The sequence below is a fragment of the Triturus cristatus genome, chromosome 1_2, assembly GCF_964204655.1.
Source record: "Triturus cristatus chromosome 1_2, aTriCri1.1, whole genome shotgun sequence".
In the NCBI taxonomy this organism is placed as follows: Eukaryota; Metazoa; Chordata; class Amphibia; order Caudata; family Salamandridae; genus Triturus; species Triturus cristatus.
In genome coordinates, this window is record NC_140580.1 from 1,138,684,572 (window position 1) to 1,138,703,315 (window position 18,744).

The 18,744-nt window shown below is 48.7% G+C and overlaps 2 protein-coding genes across 4 annotated transcripts in view; one reads left to right on the forward strand and one right to left on the reverse strand.

Moving 5' to 3' along the window:
• Nucleotides 1–14,637, forward strand: part of REXO4 (RNA exonuclease 4) — a 95,649-nt gene extending 81,012 nt beyond the window's left edge. For both annotated transcript variants that reach the window (XM_085613868.1, XM_085613867.1), the window contains exon 9: nt 11,804–14,637. In XM_085613868.1, the coding sequence (XP_085469994.1) occupies nt 11,804–11,932 (129 nt within the window). In that variant the 3' untranslated portion in view covers nt 11,933–14,637. The remainder of the gene's footprint in view (nt 1–11,803) is intronic.
• The window catches only part of STKLD1 (serine/threonine kinase like domain containing 1), a 366,689-nt gene that overhangs the window by 57,899 nt on the left and 290,046 nt on the right, over nt 1–18,744 (reverse strand). Inside the window, exon 19 of one of the 2 annotated variants that reach the window (XM_085613866.1) lies at nt 17,864–17,912. The exons of the other annotated variant lie outside the window; for it this stretch is intronic. Within the exon in view, the coding sequence (XP_085469992.1) occupies nt 17,864–17,912 (49 nt within the window). The remainder of the gene's footprint in view (nt 1–17,863; nt 17,913–18,744) is intronic. 2 annotated transcript variants of the gene reach the window in all.

Here is an 18,744-nt window from a genome sequence, read left to right on the forward strand (position 1 = left end):
GGTATGGCCCTCACAGGGATCTTTGTTAAACGCAGGTTTTCAGCTTTTTGCTGAATTCTAGGAGTGAGCTACTGGCTTAGATGTGCAGGGAGATGTTCCATGCTTTGGGGAGCGAGTTATGGGAAAGCTGTCCCCACCAGCTCGAATTCTTCATATATAGGGGGACGTGTGCGAGTAGTAGGCTGGCAAGGTGAAGATTTCCGTTCGGTGTGGAATTTGATGCTCAGGAAGGTGACACCTATGTTGTGTAGGGTTGTGTGTGCATGAGGAGCTTGAAGAGCACACCTTTGTGAATTGGGAGCCAATGGAGGTCGTTTAGTCATGTGGAGATGTGAGTGCGCTGGGTGTTTGTTTAGGCATGAGTCTAGCTGCAGCTTTTTTAATGACCTGAGTCTCTTGGTGAGATGTATGGGGATGCCAACATAGTGTGTTCCCATAGCCCAGCTTCCTGTAAACCAAAGCCTGTGTGACAATTCTGCGGATGTCTAGCAGGAGCCATCTGAAGATTTTTCTTAGGCGCTTGAAGGGGAGGAAGCAGGAGGAGGTGACCATGTTGATCTGGCTGAGCATTGAGAGTTGGTTGTCCAATATTCTCTCTAGGTTCCTGGCTTGGTTAGGCAGGTTGGGTGTTTGGCATGCCACTCTCCAAAGAGCACCACCTTCGTCTTGTTGGAGTTGAGCTTTAGGGAGCTGGTCTTCATCCAGTTAGTGACTTCTGACATGCAAGTGGATGGGTCTTCGTATACTAGTTTCGTGGAGACATTGGATGAGGATGAGGATGAGGATGGGGTGGGAGGATGTGTCAAACGAGGCTGAGAGGTCGAGCTGGAACAGGGCCACTGTATCTCCTCTGTCCATGATCAGGCAGATGTCGGTGACAGGGATGAGCGCAATCTCAGTGCTGTGATTTGGTCTGAATCTAGATTGAGAGGGATCCAGGAGGTGGTTGTCGTTGAAGTGGCCAGCCAGATGTTCGAGCTTTTCCAATACTGTGGCTGGGTAAGGTAGCAGGGAAATTCATCTGTAGTTTGCTAGCGTCTTCGGGTATGCTGAGGGTTTCTTCAGAAGGGGTAGTATGGGGGCACGTTTCCAGATGTCTGAGACAGGGGCTTTTTTGAGGGAGCCGCTGAGTGTCGGGGTGAATACGTCGCAGATGGGGTTAAAGATATGGTGAATTAGTGTGATGTTCACAAGCTGTAATTTCCTTGAGGTTCGGCTGACTAGAATTGACCCTCCAGCAGGTTCAGGAGCAGTAGAGAGCATTGGAGGGCTTCATGCCTGGTGACCCTGCATCAGTCCAGTCTGTGCTTATGTGGGAACCTGTATCTACCCACGTCCATCTGAGAGGGGTACAAAGGTATTGTCCCTTCACCTTAGGATAGTTTTCCAGTTGTCTGTGGCCGGTTGTCCTGTTTACAGAACCATGTAAATTATCATTCTAGCTTTTTCACTTCTGGTAGTATCTTTATTGGTAGTTGTGGTTGAAGCCTAAGATACACACACACACCCCTTTGGTGCTAGATAGTTAAACCATGGACTTCTGACAGGAAAGTGTTGTAGCTGCCACATAGAGCGGGGCAATGCTTGATTCTGATACCTGCTTCAGGTATGTAGGGTTTGGCCTTATGAGGGAGAGCGCTTTGGTGTTGTGCAGTTTGGTTTTTTTGAGCTATGGATTTTGATTGTTAGTGATATTATGCGAATGTCCTCTGCATGGCAAACAGTTTTGCACCCCTTCTTGGAGTGCTTAACTGCATGTGAAACTGGGGTCCTGGTTTTAGCTTGGCCCTGGGATTCATGTTAATCTAACATGCGTGCAGCGGCTTACACTCGTCCCTGGTACTGCGAGGTCCAGGACTTGTCCTGTGAACTGAAAGGACAAACCAAGTGTGCCTTAAATTTAGGCAGTGCACTACTGTCCTTGCCCCGGGTACAACATATAGTGATAGCAGTGTACCATGTTTGGTGAGTTTGTAGTGCAACCTGACCTTTTTAGGTCTCGCCTAGCGAATGCAGCGCAGGTGTGCTGCTTCGCCTTGGCGAGACTATTTTTGTCGGTTTGGTGCGCGAAGGGAGACAAAACATGTGCGTACCCGGACAGGCGATGTGCACGCGCATGGCATCTGCATAAGCTTGGGCCCGGACAGCACATGGGCACGCGCAACAACAGGCGTGCGAGGACAGATGTGCAAGCGCGTAGGGCTTCAGTCGCTCCCTCTCTCCCTCCCTGTCTGCGCGCACTCAGGACAAGAGATATGCACGCTCGACAGCGGGGCTGGTTCATCACGACATTGTGAAAGTGCAGCTCCTCTGCTCCAGCTACTGGGGGCCAAGCCTGCACTGCACAAAATATGACATAACAAAGATGTATTTTTATATCATTTGGTGTATTTACGTGAGAAGCCACGTTTATTTACTTCAACGCTTTCCTGTGTCCGATTATGTTCTGTTTCATCATAAGCTTCAGTCCCATACTTAGATCAAGCATGCTTGTGCTTCATTTATAACTCAGCTGTTTAGTCTGGCTTTGTGGCGTTGAAATTGCGATGATGTGTCAAACAGCTTCTACGCAGAAAGGTCGTTGAAGTGACATTAAACCGCTGAGGATTCCCGCCTTTCCTTCTCCCCTGCTGACAACTGCTTCTGATTTAGGACACATGTTTAGGTTAGGCCAGGATAGTTCGAGGCATGTGGGCTGCTGAATTCATATCTGTGCATAGATCGCCGCCTAGTGTTGGGTCCGGATGTTTGCACGTTGTTGTCCTGGAAGAGTTTTCGAAGTATCCTGAGATAGGTGACTCCTCCCCTGGACCACAGTGCGCATGGGCATCCTCTCCATCCTCAGATTGTTTTTTTCCGCCATTGGGTTCGGATGTGCTTATCTTGACTCAAGTTAGGAAAATTTAGTTTGCAGGCCAAAAGGCCTTTAGTTTTCGACGGTACTGTTCCCGATCGGTATCGACAGTTTACAGGCTAGTTTTTCACGGCTTTAACAACTTTTCAGATCCATTAAATCCGACCATCGACCGAACTTCGACGATGGAATCGAGGACCCCATTCAAGCGGTGTCCTGTTTGCCACGCCAAATACCCCCATATCGACGTCCACCCGGTGTGTAACAAATGCCTCTCACCGGATCATGACGAATCGAAATGCATGGCCTGTGCCCGATTCAGATCCAAGAAGACTCTCCGGAATCGACGCGCCGCGCGACTGGAAGCGCAGCAAGCGGCACCGGCCCCGACCAACATCTTCAGCACCGAGGACGAAGATGTGGAAAGCGTGAAAAATATACCCTCCAGCCCCACTTCCGAACACTGTACCCGATCGGAAGATGTCGATGAAGAGCTTTTTCACAGGGAAGAAGCCGACGACGAGGTAGGAGACTACGATGAGGCCTTAGGGGCCGAAGAAGGTAGCTCCGGTGAGGAGCAAGGCCTACCCGTACAAATTGAGGCTATCCCAGTGTGTCAGTCGACAGCTCCGGTCGAGGGATCGCCTTCGGGCCTTACCCAAGACCAATCCCGCAGTTCTTCGGCCCCGCCCCCCGGCCCGGCCACGGACATACAGCAAGAGCCATTGTTACCTAAAAAGACTGGTTTCCCTACCACAAAACCGAAACCAATCATCGCACCGGTTAAACAGAAACCGAAAGTGAAACTGACACTGGTCGGCTCGAGGACCACCACACCTTCGACGCCAGCCAAACCCGTCGGCTCCGACCACACCAAAAGGGACTTCGGTGCCGAACTCGCTGCAGCCGATGTCGGCGCCGACCCAAAAAGGAAAGCCGTCGGTACCGTCAAAGCGCCTCGGCCCCCGGCACCGAAGCAATCGGCACCGACCACCAAGGTGAGAATAGCCACTGCATCGCTATCCACCTCGAAGGCAACGACTACGGTACACTCATCAATGCCGTCGACGGCTCCTACCCCTCCTCGACTCGATGACCCAATCACTTCGAAGAAGTCCACACCTGCCTCTACGGAACCACTCGGTGCCAAAGAACCGTCGGAGTTCCAGGTGCGACAAGTGGCAGCGTCCTTGCAACGCATCAGGGAAAAGGCAGCCCTCCAGACCTCGTCGGGCTCCGTACCGACACGCGCACAGAAGGCACCTTCGGCACCAGCAAACATCACCTTTGGTTTGCCGCCATCCACGGCGCCGAAAATGTTCGAAATCAGAACCCGCGTTACCCAGACAAGGTCCCCATCTACAGAACACTCGACTACTGGGACATCGCCGTCCCACTTCATCGACGCCGACACCGGCAGGCTCATGCTCCGAAAGCGGAAGATCACTTCAGAGCAAGCTTTAGACTCTTACAGGATCCCGCTAAAACAAAAAATGCCGGCAGAATCGGAACCAGTTCTTTATGAACGCGTCCACACCTCTTACACAGATCCATCATTCTCTCCAACGCACTCCGACACGGATGCAGTGGAGGACTACATGGGTGACGACACCACCTAAACCGAGGACATAGACCCTGAGGGGCAGCAAGACCCTGATCAAGTCTGGGATGACCCTGTAGACCCAGGTGCCGCTCTGGATACACAGGACCCGCAACTTTATGGCGCAAAAACGTCCCCCACAGAGGACACTGCTGCATTCAACGCCCTCATTGAACGTGCCGCAGCCAATCATGGAGTGCAACTCCACTCAGACACTATCGAGGATGATTTCTTGGTGGACACTTTCGCATCCTCCGAGAGGACTGTAAAGACTCTGCCCATGTTAAAAGGTGTCCTCAAGCCAGCAAAGGACATTTTCAAGGAAACCACCAGGGCACGGGTAATAAACCCCAGGATCGAGAAGAAGTACAAACCCGCACCTGGGGACCCCACGTACATTAGAAGCCAGTTGCCTCTGGACTCCATTGTAGTTGCCAATGCTCGCAAACGGGCACACTCTCAGACAACTGGTGATGCTCCTCCCCCGGACAAAGAGTCCAAGGTTCTAGAGACCTCCGGCAAACGGATTGCAGCCCAGGCAGCAAACATATGGCGCATCGCCAATACACAGGCCCTCCTAGCTCGCTACGACCGCTCACACTATGACACGTTAGAGACCCTACTCCAACACCTGCCAGACGAGTACAAAGAGGCAGCGGAGCTCCTCATCAGGGAGGGACAACTGCTCACAAACGCATCCATCAAGTGTGCACTAGATGCCGCAGACACTGCTGCAAGGGCAATAAACACCAGCGTCATGCTACGACGACACGCCTGGTTACGAATCTCCGGATTCAAACCTGAGGTCCAAAATAACATCCTCAATCAGCCAGTCAACCCCGACTACTTATTTGGGCCGGAGGTTGACGCCACCTTAGAAAAGATAAAGAAAGACACGAACACTGCGAAGTCAATGGGGGCTCTGCAAACGCAGACATTTCGTAGTAGCTCCTTTCGTCGCCCCGGAAATAAAGGTGCAGGTAGAGGACAGGGGGCACAGCAAACCTACAATAAAAGGGGCACACAGAGTTCCTACGATAAAAACACCCGAGGTGGATATCGTGGCTCCAGCACCAAGGGCAGAGGACGTGGTTACGGCAATACCAGGTCCTCCCCCAAGAACAAACAGCGACGCCCTCTCCCTTCCCCCCGCCCACATAACACCTGTCGGGGGAAGGCTCCAGCGGTTCCTGTCCACGTGGGATTCCATCACCACGGACAGGTGGGTCAAAGATGTTATCCAACACGGTTACTGTCTCGAATTAACCTCCACTCCACCCACCATACCGCCAAGGCACCGTCCTATGTCCTCAGAGCACTTAGCGTTATTACAGCAGGCGGTGCTAAGTATGCTGCAAAAAGGCGCAATAGAGGTCGTGCCCGTACACCAGCAGGGAACAGGGGTGTACTCTCTGTACTTCTTAATACCAAAAAAGGACGGCTCACTCAGACCTATCCTAGACCTGAGACCCCTCAACCGCTACATTCTCTCAGAGCATTTTCACATGCTCACCCTACAGCAGGTTCTCCCGCTCCTCCGACAGGGAGATTTCCTAGCCACGCTAGACCTCAAAGATGCGTATTTCCACATACCCATACACCCGTCACACAGAAAATATCTCCGGTTCACCATTCAGGGGCAGCACTATCAATTCAAAGTCCTCCCCTTCGGAGTGACAACAGCACCCAGAGTTTTCACAAAGTGCCTAGCTACCGTGGCTGCACATCTACGAAGGCAACACATTCACGTCTACCCTTACCTGGACGACTGGCTTGTTCAGGCAAAGTCAGCCCAGCAATGTGCCAGCCACATGTCCCGCACCATTCACCTTCTTCACAGTCTGGGATTCTCACTAAATTACCCGAAATCACATCTCCAACCCGCACACGTACAACAGTACCTAGGTGCGACCATAGACACTCTGGCAGCCACAGCTCAGCCAAATTTAGTGAGGATCAACGGCATGCTAATATCAAAGTTCAAACCCCAACACTCCCTTCCTGCGCGAGTGTTCATGCAGTTGATAGGCATGATGGCCTCCTGCATTTTCATAGTCCCACACGCAAGACTACATATGCGCCCGCTTCAGGAGTGCTTGGCACGTCAATGGAATCAGGCTCACGGGCAATTAAAAGACCTAGTGTTGGTGAGCGGTCGGGCATACAACTCTCTGCATTGGTGGAATCCACAAAACCTTTGCAAGGGCCGACCGTTCCAAGAGCCTGTTCCACAAATTATACTGAGAGCGGACGCGTCTCTCCAGGGATGGGGAGCTCATGTACTCAATTACACAGTGCAGGGACTATGGACTACACAACAAAAGAAGATGCACATCAACCTTCTGGAACTGATGGCAATCTTCCTGGCAATGAAAGCCTTCAAGGTACACTTGTGCAACAAAGTCGTGTTGATACGGACGGACAACATGACTGCCATGTACTACATACAGAAGCAGGGAGGAACGCACTCTCCACAGTTGTCTCATCTGGCTCAGAGCATGTGGAAGTGGGCCATTCAGAGGAACATATTCCTCATGGCGGAACACCTCCCCGGCAAGGACAACCAGATGGCGGATCTGCTCAGCAGACACAGCCACCAGATGCACGAGTGGGAGCTACACCCGTCAGTACTCCAACCGTACTTCCAACGGTGGGGTCATCCAGAGATAGACCTATTCGCCACAAGCGAAAACGCAAAATGCCAAAGCTTTGCCGCCAGGTTCCCACATCCACAGTCGCAGGGCAATGCGATATGGATGAACTGGTCCGGCAGATTTGCGTACGCTTTTCCCCCAGCGCCGCTGATACCGCTGGTGGCACGCAAACTGCGACAGCACTCACTGACACTCATCCTGGTTGCTCCAACATGGGCACGCCAGCCATGGTACACCACCTTTCTGGAACTTCCCGTGGTGCCGCATCAAAGGCTGCGGATCAAACCCGTGCATTTGACGCAGAGCCATGGAGAAATTCAGCACCCAGATCCGCAACAGCTGAACCTGGCAATCTGGCTCCTGAAGTCTTAGAGTTTGGCTACCTAAACCTGCCACCTGACTGTATGGAGATCATTAAGGAAGCTAGGAGACCCACTACCAGAGCTTGCTATGCAGCCAAATGGAAGAGGTTTGTCATTTATTGCAATAACAATGACATTAACCCGCTAGACGCATCCATTCAAAACATAATCTGTTACCTCTTACACCTATACCGATGCAATCTGGCATACACCTCAATACGTATCCATTTAACCGCAATAGCAGCCTATCTCCAAAACAGGCAGCACCTCTCTTTATTCAAAGTGCCTGCCATCAAAGCCTTCTTGGAGGGACTTAAACGAGTAATTCCCCCAAGACACCCACCAGCACCAGTGTGGAACCTCAACTTGGTCCTCACCCGACTGATGGGTCCACCCTTCGAACCTCTCCACTCATGTGAGATTCAATTCCTCACCTGGAAAGTAGCTTTCCTAGTGGCAATCACTTCGTTGAGAAGAGTTAGTGAACTCCAGGCACTAACCATTCAAGAGCCATTCATACAGGTTCACGCAAACAGGGTCGTACTACGTACCAACCCCAAATTCAACTATTGAACTGCCTGTTTTCTTTCAGAATCCACAAAATGTCGCTGAAAGAATGCTCCATACCCTAGATGTCAAAAGAGCCCTCATGTACTATATAGACAGAACTAAAGGCTTTAGGAAGACAAAACAACTTTTCGTTGCCTTTTCTCCACAACACAAAGGCAACGCCATCTCCAAAGCAGGTATAGCCAGATGGATCGTTAAATGTATTCAAATTTGCTATCAAAAGGCTAAACGCACATTAACGATTCCCCCACGAGCCCACTCAACACGTAAGTTAGGGGCCTCCATGGCTTTCCTGGGAAACATTCCTTTACATGATATATGTAGAGCAGCCACATGGTCCACTATACATACATTTACCAAACACTATTGTGTAGATGTACACTCAAAACAGCAGGCAGCTGTAGGACAGGCTGTTCTCAAAACTCTTTTTCAGACCGCTGCAGCTGGCACTGGTAGCCGCCGCTAATGGGAGGTACTGCTATGTATTCTATGCACAGATATGAATTCAGCAGCCCACATGCCTCGAACTGAATATGCTACTTACCAGTATGCATCTGTTCTTGGCATGTAGGGCTGCTGACATTCATATCGCCCACCCTCCTCCCCGGCGCCTGTAGCAGCTGCAGCTCTCAGAATTACTGTATAGCATGGTCATCACTTTCTGTATCTACTCCATCACTGCCACAATGGCGAAAAACAATCTGAGGATGGAGAGGATGCCCATGCGCACTGTGGTCCAGGGGAGGAGTCACCTATCTCAGGATACTTCGAAGACTCTTCCAGGACAACAACGTGCAAACATCCGGACCCAACACTAGGCGGCGATCTATGCACAGATATGAATGTCAGCAGCCCTACATGCCAAGAACAGATGCATACTGGTAAGTAGCATATTCATTCCCCATATGTCTGCATTTTATAGAAGTTGTCGTATTCTAGACCCAGCCAGACCATGTACATGATCCCACCTGACCTGACATTCTATATGCTGCATCTGATGGTGTAGTCCTTCCTGCTACAACAAAAATGTTCACTGCACAAATATAATAACGGCCTTTGCTGGATTTACGACCTACAAAGAGATTCTCACATCATGTGCATTCCACCAATGCAGGTTCAAATTTGACCCCACATTCAAATCTCCGTCTAGTAATTAGTCCCTGAAAATTCCTCTATTTTCAAAAAGGTTTATTTTCCAAAGAGCAGTGTCACTTAAGTTCCGGCGACGAAAGCAACACCAGTATAAATACTACAGTAATGCTTTTTTCAACAATATGAGGTCTTTGTTATACTTACATCCAGGATCGCTTGCATATACATGCGGTATTTATGTCTTTCAAGCCTGTTTCTTTTGTATAATATTTTACATCACACCTACCTCACACCACTCATGACGTCTGATTTCAGGTCGAGGTGTCATTAGCCCCGAGTCAGAAATACATAGAAACATTTCCAGCTCAGCCACTGACACGCACTCTTTCAGGCTGAACCCGATACACGAGAAGTCTGCTGCTAAGTGCCTGCAAGGGCTCCATCGCGTCAGCATCCATCGCCCCGCAGCCCGGCCCTGGCTCAGGCATGCGGACTTCACTACATGGAACGCTCATGTGTGCTGGTAGTTAAACACAGTCTAACGCCATGGCGTCTCTTGTGTCCACCAGAATGTCCTAAGTTTAGAACAGCTTACTAGATCAATAATTGTGTGATGGATCACTTGAGACTCCTATGACATTGCACTAGAAGGTGGGGATAGGATGTGGCGTAACCCCAGAGCTGTTGACTTTGGCACTGGGAAACCAGGTTCGAGTCTCATCTCAACATCCTGTGCTTCTGGGCAAATAACTTAATCTCCCCGTGCCTATCCAAACAAGCATTTGCAATGCAATAGGTCTCGCATTTACTCGAATTTGAGCTATTGAAGTTGCAAATAACTATGCCTTTTATTGTTGTTTTAAAAAATACATAAAAGGCATTGTCATTTACAATGCCAGTAGCTTAAACTCGTGTAACTGCGAGACCTATTGCATTGCAAATGCTTGTTCTCTCAGTGAGAGTGTGGTCTGCTGACCCTTCTTGTGTAAAGTACTGCTCTCAAGTGAAAACCAGAACCTTATGCCGGCATTCCATGTGTAGGTTGAGTGATTGACTATGTGTAGTACATTTGTAGCACATATATTGTAAGAGACCTCTGTGTGTTGTATAAGTTTGAGTACGAAGGCCATTAGCATCAATTTTAGATCCCCCTGGTTTAGTATGGCACAAGATGGAGGATGACGGCTTCTCCAAAGCAGTCGAAGTGTAATGCTTGTATTCTTTTATCTGGAGGGTGTATGCAATTGAGCAAATCTTCCATAGGTGAGGGTACATCGCCTTAAATCCGCTTTTTCTGCTGTAAAATCTGCTGTGTAGAGCCTAGAACCCAGCCTGCTTGGTTAGACAGGGAACCGGTGTTCCTGGCTGGTAGCAGGCGAGAGAGTTCAGTAGAAGAAGCCCAGTGTTCCCGGCATGGGGACCAGCCAGAGAGAGAAAGAGATTGCCACAGAGCGAAGCCAGAATTGACCAGAGTATGCAAGAGAGTCTCCCACTCTCCAGACGTTGTCACCTTGAGCCACATCCAATCTTCTACAGAAAGCAAACATCAAACAAGATCGGAGCCCCTGCAGCTGAAAGACAGTACTGCTGCTGGTGATATCGGAAGCCCGAGTGCTCCCGTAACACTGCTGTGTCCATCCTCGTCGGGCTGGTGTCTGCATCTGCTGAAGTCATTTGCAGGGCTGTGATCTCTCTAGAGGCAGCACCTGCCAAGCGCCCATCCCCCCATGCACCCAGCCTACACGGTCATCCCTGGAATTCACCATTGGACAAACGAACCAAAACTCCACCCTTCCAACTGCTTAGCACCTTACACAGGATGTCACTGATGACTTTAAAAAATGGCCTAATTGATGACTTCACTGGGGCACCACATATCGCATCACCGTTGAGATAAATGATGGCATCCCTGATGCTGATAAGGGGTTATTGGGACTGAGTGGAGGGTCCGGCCAAAGATTGAGCAGCATCCTCGAGTGTGATTGTTGATTCATATGATATCATTTGAGGCTCTGCATAAGGTCATGAGAAGTACATTAGGAGAGTTATGGTTTTGTAACTTACCATACGTGGCCAGCGTCAGTGGCTTTTAGATCTTAACAATAACGTTTCTTCTTCTGAATATTTTACATAGGACAGTTACTTGACTAGCAGATAATTTAAAAGCAGAGACTGGTCTCCCTTGCTTAACCCTAACTTAAGATTGGCCTCTTGCAGAACAAGACCAACTATTTGTATCATATAACATGATCCTTCCTGCATGTCTGTCAACTCCTGGAGGGGCAAGAACAGTTTCGCTTCCTGACGAGGCCTGCACATGAAGAAATTCTTGTGCATCTGTTGTGTACTCACATACCCTCTCCAGGCACTATGTTTCCAAATGTACCTGACGGTCACTCCCGCCGGGCTGTCATCAAGGTAGTTAACCCCATCCTGCTTTGTGGTTGTGTGTGTGTATATGTACATCTTGTGACAGAAAAGCCACCTTTACTGGGGGTGTTTATGGGGCATTAGCTCAGTGAAAGGGCTTAGAAAGCTCTTATTTGTTTCAGAGTCACCGACACAACACCTTGTGCATAACAGCTGAACATTGGAGTGGTTGTTAGGACATCTGTAGTCCTGAGGCTGACTTTGATCTCTTTGCAAATTCCTATGTTCTTTCTTTGTGCAGGTACAAGATGCCCAGGCAGCCATGCGACTCTACACGCTACATAAAAAGCAGTGGGAGGCCAGCATCAAGGCCAAACAAAATGAACAGAAACAGACCAACAACGACAAGCCTCAGAGTAAATCTTCCTGAAAAACCCCTGACCCCTCACGATTGCACAACGATTGACAGCCACCCAGCTTGACACTTTGACTTAAACAAAGCAGAGTATGTTTTGAAAATCTCTTAAGGAGACGTTTTATACTCCTGTGCTCTGTCCAGCTGTTCGTGAAATGCTCTAAGACAAGCTACTGAAGCTTGTCAGATTCTCAGCCATGCAGTGAGTTCCTGAGTTGAAGACCAGAAACGTATTGGGCCCTGCAGCACCAAGGATGATTCCGAGGCTTAAGATCAACATATGAGAGACCAATATTTTGTTTTAAACTTTTAACACCGCTGATTGGCTGAACTGTACCATGCAAACCTTTTAGGAGCAAGAAGCAAAAGGAAAGGGGATTCTGACAATATCTGCTATGTGTCAAATACACACCTTCACACACCACACCACACGCCCAGCTTATCACTGTAATTTCAACCTTTTGCCTTATGTGCAAAGTGTGAGCATGTTCTTGCAGAGGTGCGGTGGATTTTGGAGGCTCTTAATCACACATAATAAACCAGACAGACAGGACACCGGAGGTACTCTCACACTCTGACTTCACCATAGTCTCCTGGGCAACTTCTAGCCACTGTAGATCATACAGGAAGAGAGGACTGGATAAGGAAGAATGCATCCCCCCTTCTCCTGCCCTACTGACAACTGCAAGTAGCCGACGCATGGTGCTTGCTGGTTTTGTAGACGAAGCAGGAGATGATGCAAGAGAGAAAACACTTGCATTTAAAGCTAGTTCTTTCGCTTTGGTATCTTGCATAGATTCAAATGCTTTTAGAATATCTCCTAACCTGAAGTGAGGACTCTAGAGAGGCTTCAGAAGTATTAAAAATGCACCCAAGTCTATAAAATAACAATAAAACTGAAGAACAAACCGCCTCATATGCTCATATACTCTAATATCTGATCTTGATGTCTGAAGTATATGTTTAAACGATCTATGAAAGATCGATCTTGGGAGACACCAGGGTGGAAGCACTTCAAAGCACAGTTTTTTCTAGGCACTGAAACCGGTATGGATTGATGTGTGACTTTATCACTTGTCCTCTGTAAGGACAGGAGGATGTTACGAAGGTCCTGGGGAAACAGCCGAAACTTCTTTATGTAAACCCCTCGCCTGCTGGGAAACACGATCGCTTGGTATAAAAGCATTGCAGTTCTACGCAGATTGAGGTTGTTTCCATCTACAGTTAATATCTGCACGGCACTGCAACAGGTCTGGATTGATGTGTGACCTGATCACTTGTCCTCTGTAAGGAAAAGAGGATGTGATGAAGGTCCTTGGGAAACAGGCGAAACGTCTGTAAGTAAACCCCCCACTTGCTGGGAAACACGATCTCTCAGTATAAAAGCATTACAGTTTCACGCAGTTTGATGTTGTTTCAATCTACAGGTAATATTAATTGTGATGTGATTTGTGAGTACTGGTGTTTAAGACTGACGGCTCAGCTTATTTGCACACAAAGAAATAATCTGGCCACTCGATGCTCCACAAATGCTGAGAAGAAGTAAGATGCTTTAAACTCGCTACTTATAGGTCCCAAAATAACCCTGCTCCAATTCCACCTGGCAAATTGAGTGCTCAAAATATGAAAAGATATGTTACTTACCTGTAAAGAAAGGTTTGCAGGTTGGTACCTTGATAAATAATGCATACTTCTGAAAATGGCGATTGGTACCAGAATAGTCTTTAAAAAGTTGGAAAATAACATGCAGGTTTTAGGATAGCCAATATAAGAAAATATCCTCTTAATTACTGGGTGCTTATCTAGATCCAGGAAGGCAGTTCCATGAAATACATTCAGGCTAACCATGACAATGTAAATAAGTTCTACATAGATTTGTTTTATAAAATGTAAATTATAGGATGGATATTCTGAATATCTGACACTAATACAGCCTTCGTGGACCTATGTTGGATACCAATGTTTTATATGCTGTTGACAGGAAGAGGGGAATTCTAACTGGTATGAGGCATATGGCCAAGACTGTCTCCTGTGGCAGAAAGGTTAGAGGCTATTACTCCTGAAAGTGGTCTCCCAACCAAGTGCTACAAGCAGTGTGTGTACTTTAAATCTCTGTTCAAAAACAGTACAATACTGACCAGCACATACCCTCTTTTCTTCAAATAGAGCCTTTTGTTTGTATGTTTTTACACCTTTGGATTCTTAAAAGCCATGAAGCGGGAAGAGCTGCTGTGAGTGCAATCTCAACGTTCTCTTAGGTGCATTCTAACAAACTGTGATGTCCTACTCCCAAGATACCATTGGATCTACAAGCATCATGACCTGAAGGCCATAACCTCTAGTTGGCAGGTCATTGACAGCGTTCGCATACCATCTTCCTACTTCCTGGTTTGTAGAATTCTGTAGCCTAAAACAAATGGCAAGTGTCTGTGTAACCTCGCACCATGGTCCTTTCGGTCATTTAAAGTATTGTCTTGTCTGTTTCATTAAAGTGTACTCTCCATTTAGCAGATGTTTCACATCACCTTTCTCATGAATGACCAACGCCTCTATCCATCCTCTGGTAGCTGTCATGCACAGCCCTCTCAGCTGATGTGCAAAACACATGAGTCTGGAGAAGAGGGATCTAGATTAAGAAAATGGGGTCAGGAGATGCTATTTGACTACTTTCAGTATTTTTAACTAGAAGAAATAAATCAAATAAAACGTTTTTGAGTTAATTTATTCTGCGACTGTCTTTGTGCTAATGAAAGGTCACTGTGCAGGCTGTTCAGTGGTGGACTTGCAATGATGTGCTTTCTTCCTGGTGTGCTTCTCACTTGCAGTGGGTGAGGGGGTCTGCTCTTCGATGGTGGTGCCTGAAGGGGTCTGATCCAGCATGGCAGTGCGAGAGGAGGCCTCATCCATTAATTGATCATGAGATGTGGTCTGTTCCAAGGTGGCACTGAGAGAGGAAGTCTGCTCCGCAGTGTCACTGAGAGAGGGACCCTGCTCCAAGGTGGCACTGAGAGAGGAAGTCTGCTTATCTCTGGCAGTGCGAGATGGGGTCTTCTTCAATGTGGTACTGTGAGAGGGAGTGTGCTCCGCAGTGTCACTGAGAGAGGGGCTCTGCTCCAAGGTGGCACTGAGAGAGGAAGTCTGCTTATCTCTGGCGGTGCGAGATGAGGTCTTCTTCAATGTGGTACTGTGAGAGGGAGTGTGCTCCACAGTGTCACTGAGAGAGGGGCTGTGCTCCAAGGTGGCACTGTGTGTGGTCGTCTTTAAAGTGGCTCTACGAGAGGAGGTCTTCTCATCAGTGGCAATGTGAGAGGCGGCTTGTCTTACAACGGTACTACTAGAGGGGGTCAGCGCCCCAGTGGTGCTGTGAGAGGCAGTCTGCTTTAATGTGGCGCTGAGAGATGGTGTCTGCTGCATGGTTTGACCATTAGAGGGGGCCTGCTTCATTGTGGCACTGTGAGTGGGGGATTTATCCCTGGTGGTACTGTGAGAGGGGGTCTGCTCCAAAGTAGCCCTGCGTGAGGGAGTATGGTCTAAGATGTCTCTGTGGGGGGCAGACTTTTCCAAGACCTGACTCTGCGCCACTGTGGCACTGCGCACAGTACCCTCCACGTCCACACTGCTAGAGAGGGTTTGCTTCATTGCGCCACTCCCAGATGGGGTCTGTTCCACGGTGGAACTTTGAGAGTGGGTCTGCTCCACTGTCAAACTGTGTGAGGTCTTCTCTGTTGTCATGGTGCGAGAAGGGGTCTGCTCCGTTGTCAAGGTGCGAGAAGGGGTTTGATCCATTGTCACACTTCCAGAGGAGGCCTGCTCTCTGATGGCACTGACTGAGGGGGTCCGTTCTATTGTCCTACTGTGATCGGGGCCCTGCAGCATAGTAGGGCCATGTTTTATGGTGGCATCGCGAGAAGAGACCTGCTCCCCTGTGACTCTCTGAGAAGGAGTGTGGTCCATGGTTGGACTGAGAGAGGGTGCCTGCTCTGTGGTTGTAGTCCCTGTTAGGGTCTTCTCCACAGCACTGGGAAAGGGGACCTGTTTTGTGGTGGCAATGTGAGAGGGTGTGTGCTCCAGGGTGGCAGTATGAGAGGCAGTGCCTTTAACAATGTCACTCGGAGATGGGGTCAGGCCCTCTCTGATACCACGAGAGGTGCTCTGAGAGGGGGTCGTCTTGAGAGTGGCACTGTGAGTACTGGTCTTCTCAACAGTGGTACTATGAGTAGTGGTCTCCATAGTGTAAGGCTCCAAGGTGGCCCTGCGAGTGGCGCTCTTGACCAACGTGGCAGTATGAGACGGGTCCTGCTCCATGGTGGCACTGTGTGTGGTCTTATCCAAGGTGGCACTGTGAGTGGAGCTCTGCTCCACGGTAGCTGTGCTAGAGGGAGTCTGCTGCATTGTAGCTGTGTGAGAGTGGGGCTGCTGCAAGATCGTGTGAGATGGCTTCTGCTGCAAGGTATCTGTGTGAGAGGGGGTCTTCTGCAAGATAGTATGAGAGGGGGTCTGCTCCTGGGTCACACTGCGAGAGTGGGTTTGCTCCTTGCTCCCACTGAGAGAAGGTCTCTGCTGCATGGTGGGGTCGTGTTTTACGAGGGCGCCGAGATGAGGAGTCTCCTGTTTAATGGACGTTTCATAAGGGGTTTGTTTCACAGAGGTACTGAGAGATGGGGTGTGCTCCATGGCTGTAATATGAGAGGGTGTCTGCCCTTTGGTCATAATGTGAGACGGGGTCTGTTTGACAGTGGCAATAAGTGATGGTGTCTGTGCCACAGTTGCGGTGTAAGAAGGGGTTTGTTTAGCAGTGGCTCTGAAAGATGGGGTCGGCTTCTCTGGAATACTTCGAGGGGAGGCCTGCTGCATTGCGATGCTTTGAGAGGGAGTCTGCGTCATGGTGGCACCATCAGAAGATCTCTTCTCCTCAGAGGTGATTTGAGAGGGGGTTTGCCCTAGGATGTCATGGGCAGTAGGGGTCTGCTCTGGTCTGACTGGGTGAGACTGCATCTTTTGCAAGGAGGGACCGTGAAGGTGGGCTTGCTGCCAAATGTTAGTAAGAGAGCTTGGCAGCTCCATGGTGGCTCCTTGGGTGGTAGGCAGCTGTAAAATGTCAGTGCCATAGGTAGTCTTCTCAGGAATTGCACTCGGAGAGAGGTAATGCTTCAAGGTGGCACTGGCGGGAAGCTTCATGGTGATGCCACCTGCAGAGTGCCGATCTCCTTTGGCACTGAAAGAGAGAGGCAACTGTGTAATGACTCTAGGAGAGACGTGCAGGTCCAGTAGTGCGCTAGGAGTGTGAGGCAGAGGTATGGTTTTAATGTGAGAGAGGAAACCGCCACCAGTGCCACTGTGAGAGGTGGGATGGAAGGATGGCAGTTTCGCTGGGGCACTGAGCGAGTGAGGCAATTGTGCAAAGACTCTAGGAGAGGCGTACAGGTCCACTGGTGTGCTATGAGAGTGAGGCAGAGGCATGGTTGTAGTGCGAGAGAGGAAACCGCCCCCAGTGCCACTGTGAGAGGTGGGAAGCTTCACAACGATGCCACGCAAGGACTTCAGATCTGCTGGGCCACTGAGAGAGTGAGGCAACTGTGCAAGGACTCTAGGAGAAGCGTACAGGTCCACTGGTGTGCTATGAGAGTGAAGCAGAGGCATGGTTGTAGTGTGAGAGAGGAAACCGCCCCCAGTGCCACTGAGAGAGGTGGGACGTAAGGACTGCAGATCCGCTGGGGCACTGAGAGAGCGAGGCAGTTGCTCTATGGCACTGTGAGCGGGAAACAGGACCACTGGGGCACTGCGAGAGAGGGATAGCCCCTTAGAGACCATGCCAGTGGGCATCTGTGATAATCGAGAAGCTGCGTCTGTCAGAAAAGAAAGATACTTTAATTTGTCGGGAGGACTTATAGTGTCTATGTGTCTGAAAAGAAATGCTGTGTTGTGGTTGGAACTCTGCCAGTTTACCTTTTTGCTGAAGTCTCTGAAGTGCTTTTTCCGCAAGCTTGACAATCTCCTGGGAAAATAACAAGAAAAAATCACCACTGGATGATCTTAAGTACTCTTTTGTCTCCAAAGTCTTAAAAATGTTGTTGAGTATTTGGTGCAAACACCAATGCAGTCTTAAAAGTAAATCAACATTTTTGTGGACTCCCAACTTTTACCCCATTACAGCTTAAGCATAGTGCTGCGAAGTACCAGAGAAGCATGTGAATATATAAAGTTAAAAAATAAACAACTCAACAATGTAGACTTCCAAAACAAGAACCATCCAAAAATATTTACCTACTTAAATATCAATATGCATCTAATGCCGGCACCAAAATCTTGACTCAAACATTTTGGACTAAAGTTAGTAGAATAATTAAACTTAGTCCTTCAATAGGTGAGCAGTGAGTCTGGTTGGATTTAAGAATATTTAACTGGTCAGTATTTTTGAAAGTAAAGTGATGTGAAAACGAAAGTACACTCTCTTAAAATACTATGCTTTTACCTACAAACATACATCTAATCCCAATCATATATAAAGCAAACCTCCTGTGGTACACACATTTCACTACAAAGCAATTCAGCCTCCAATCAGTAGGCTTGTGTAAAAAAGTTTTACTGTGATTTAGTAACCTATGGAACATTTCTGTAAGAGTTTGAGTTCAGTCTCTCACATCACCTAGGAAGAATTCAGGCCATTCTTCCTTACAAAACCGCTCGAGCGTAATAATGTATGAGGACATTTGTTTATGCGCACCACTCTTTAGGTTCTACTACTCCACAGCTTCTCAGTGGGGCTGAGTTCTGGGTGTAGATGTGACTGTTCCTAAAACCTTCTTCATTTCATTTTCACCCATTCT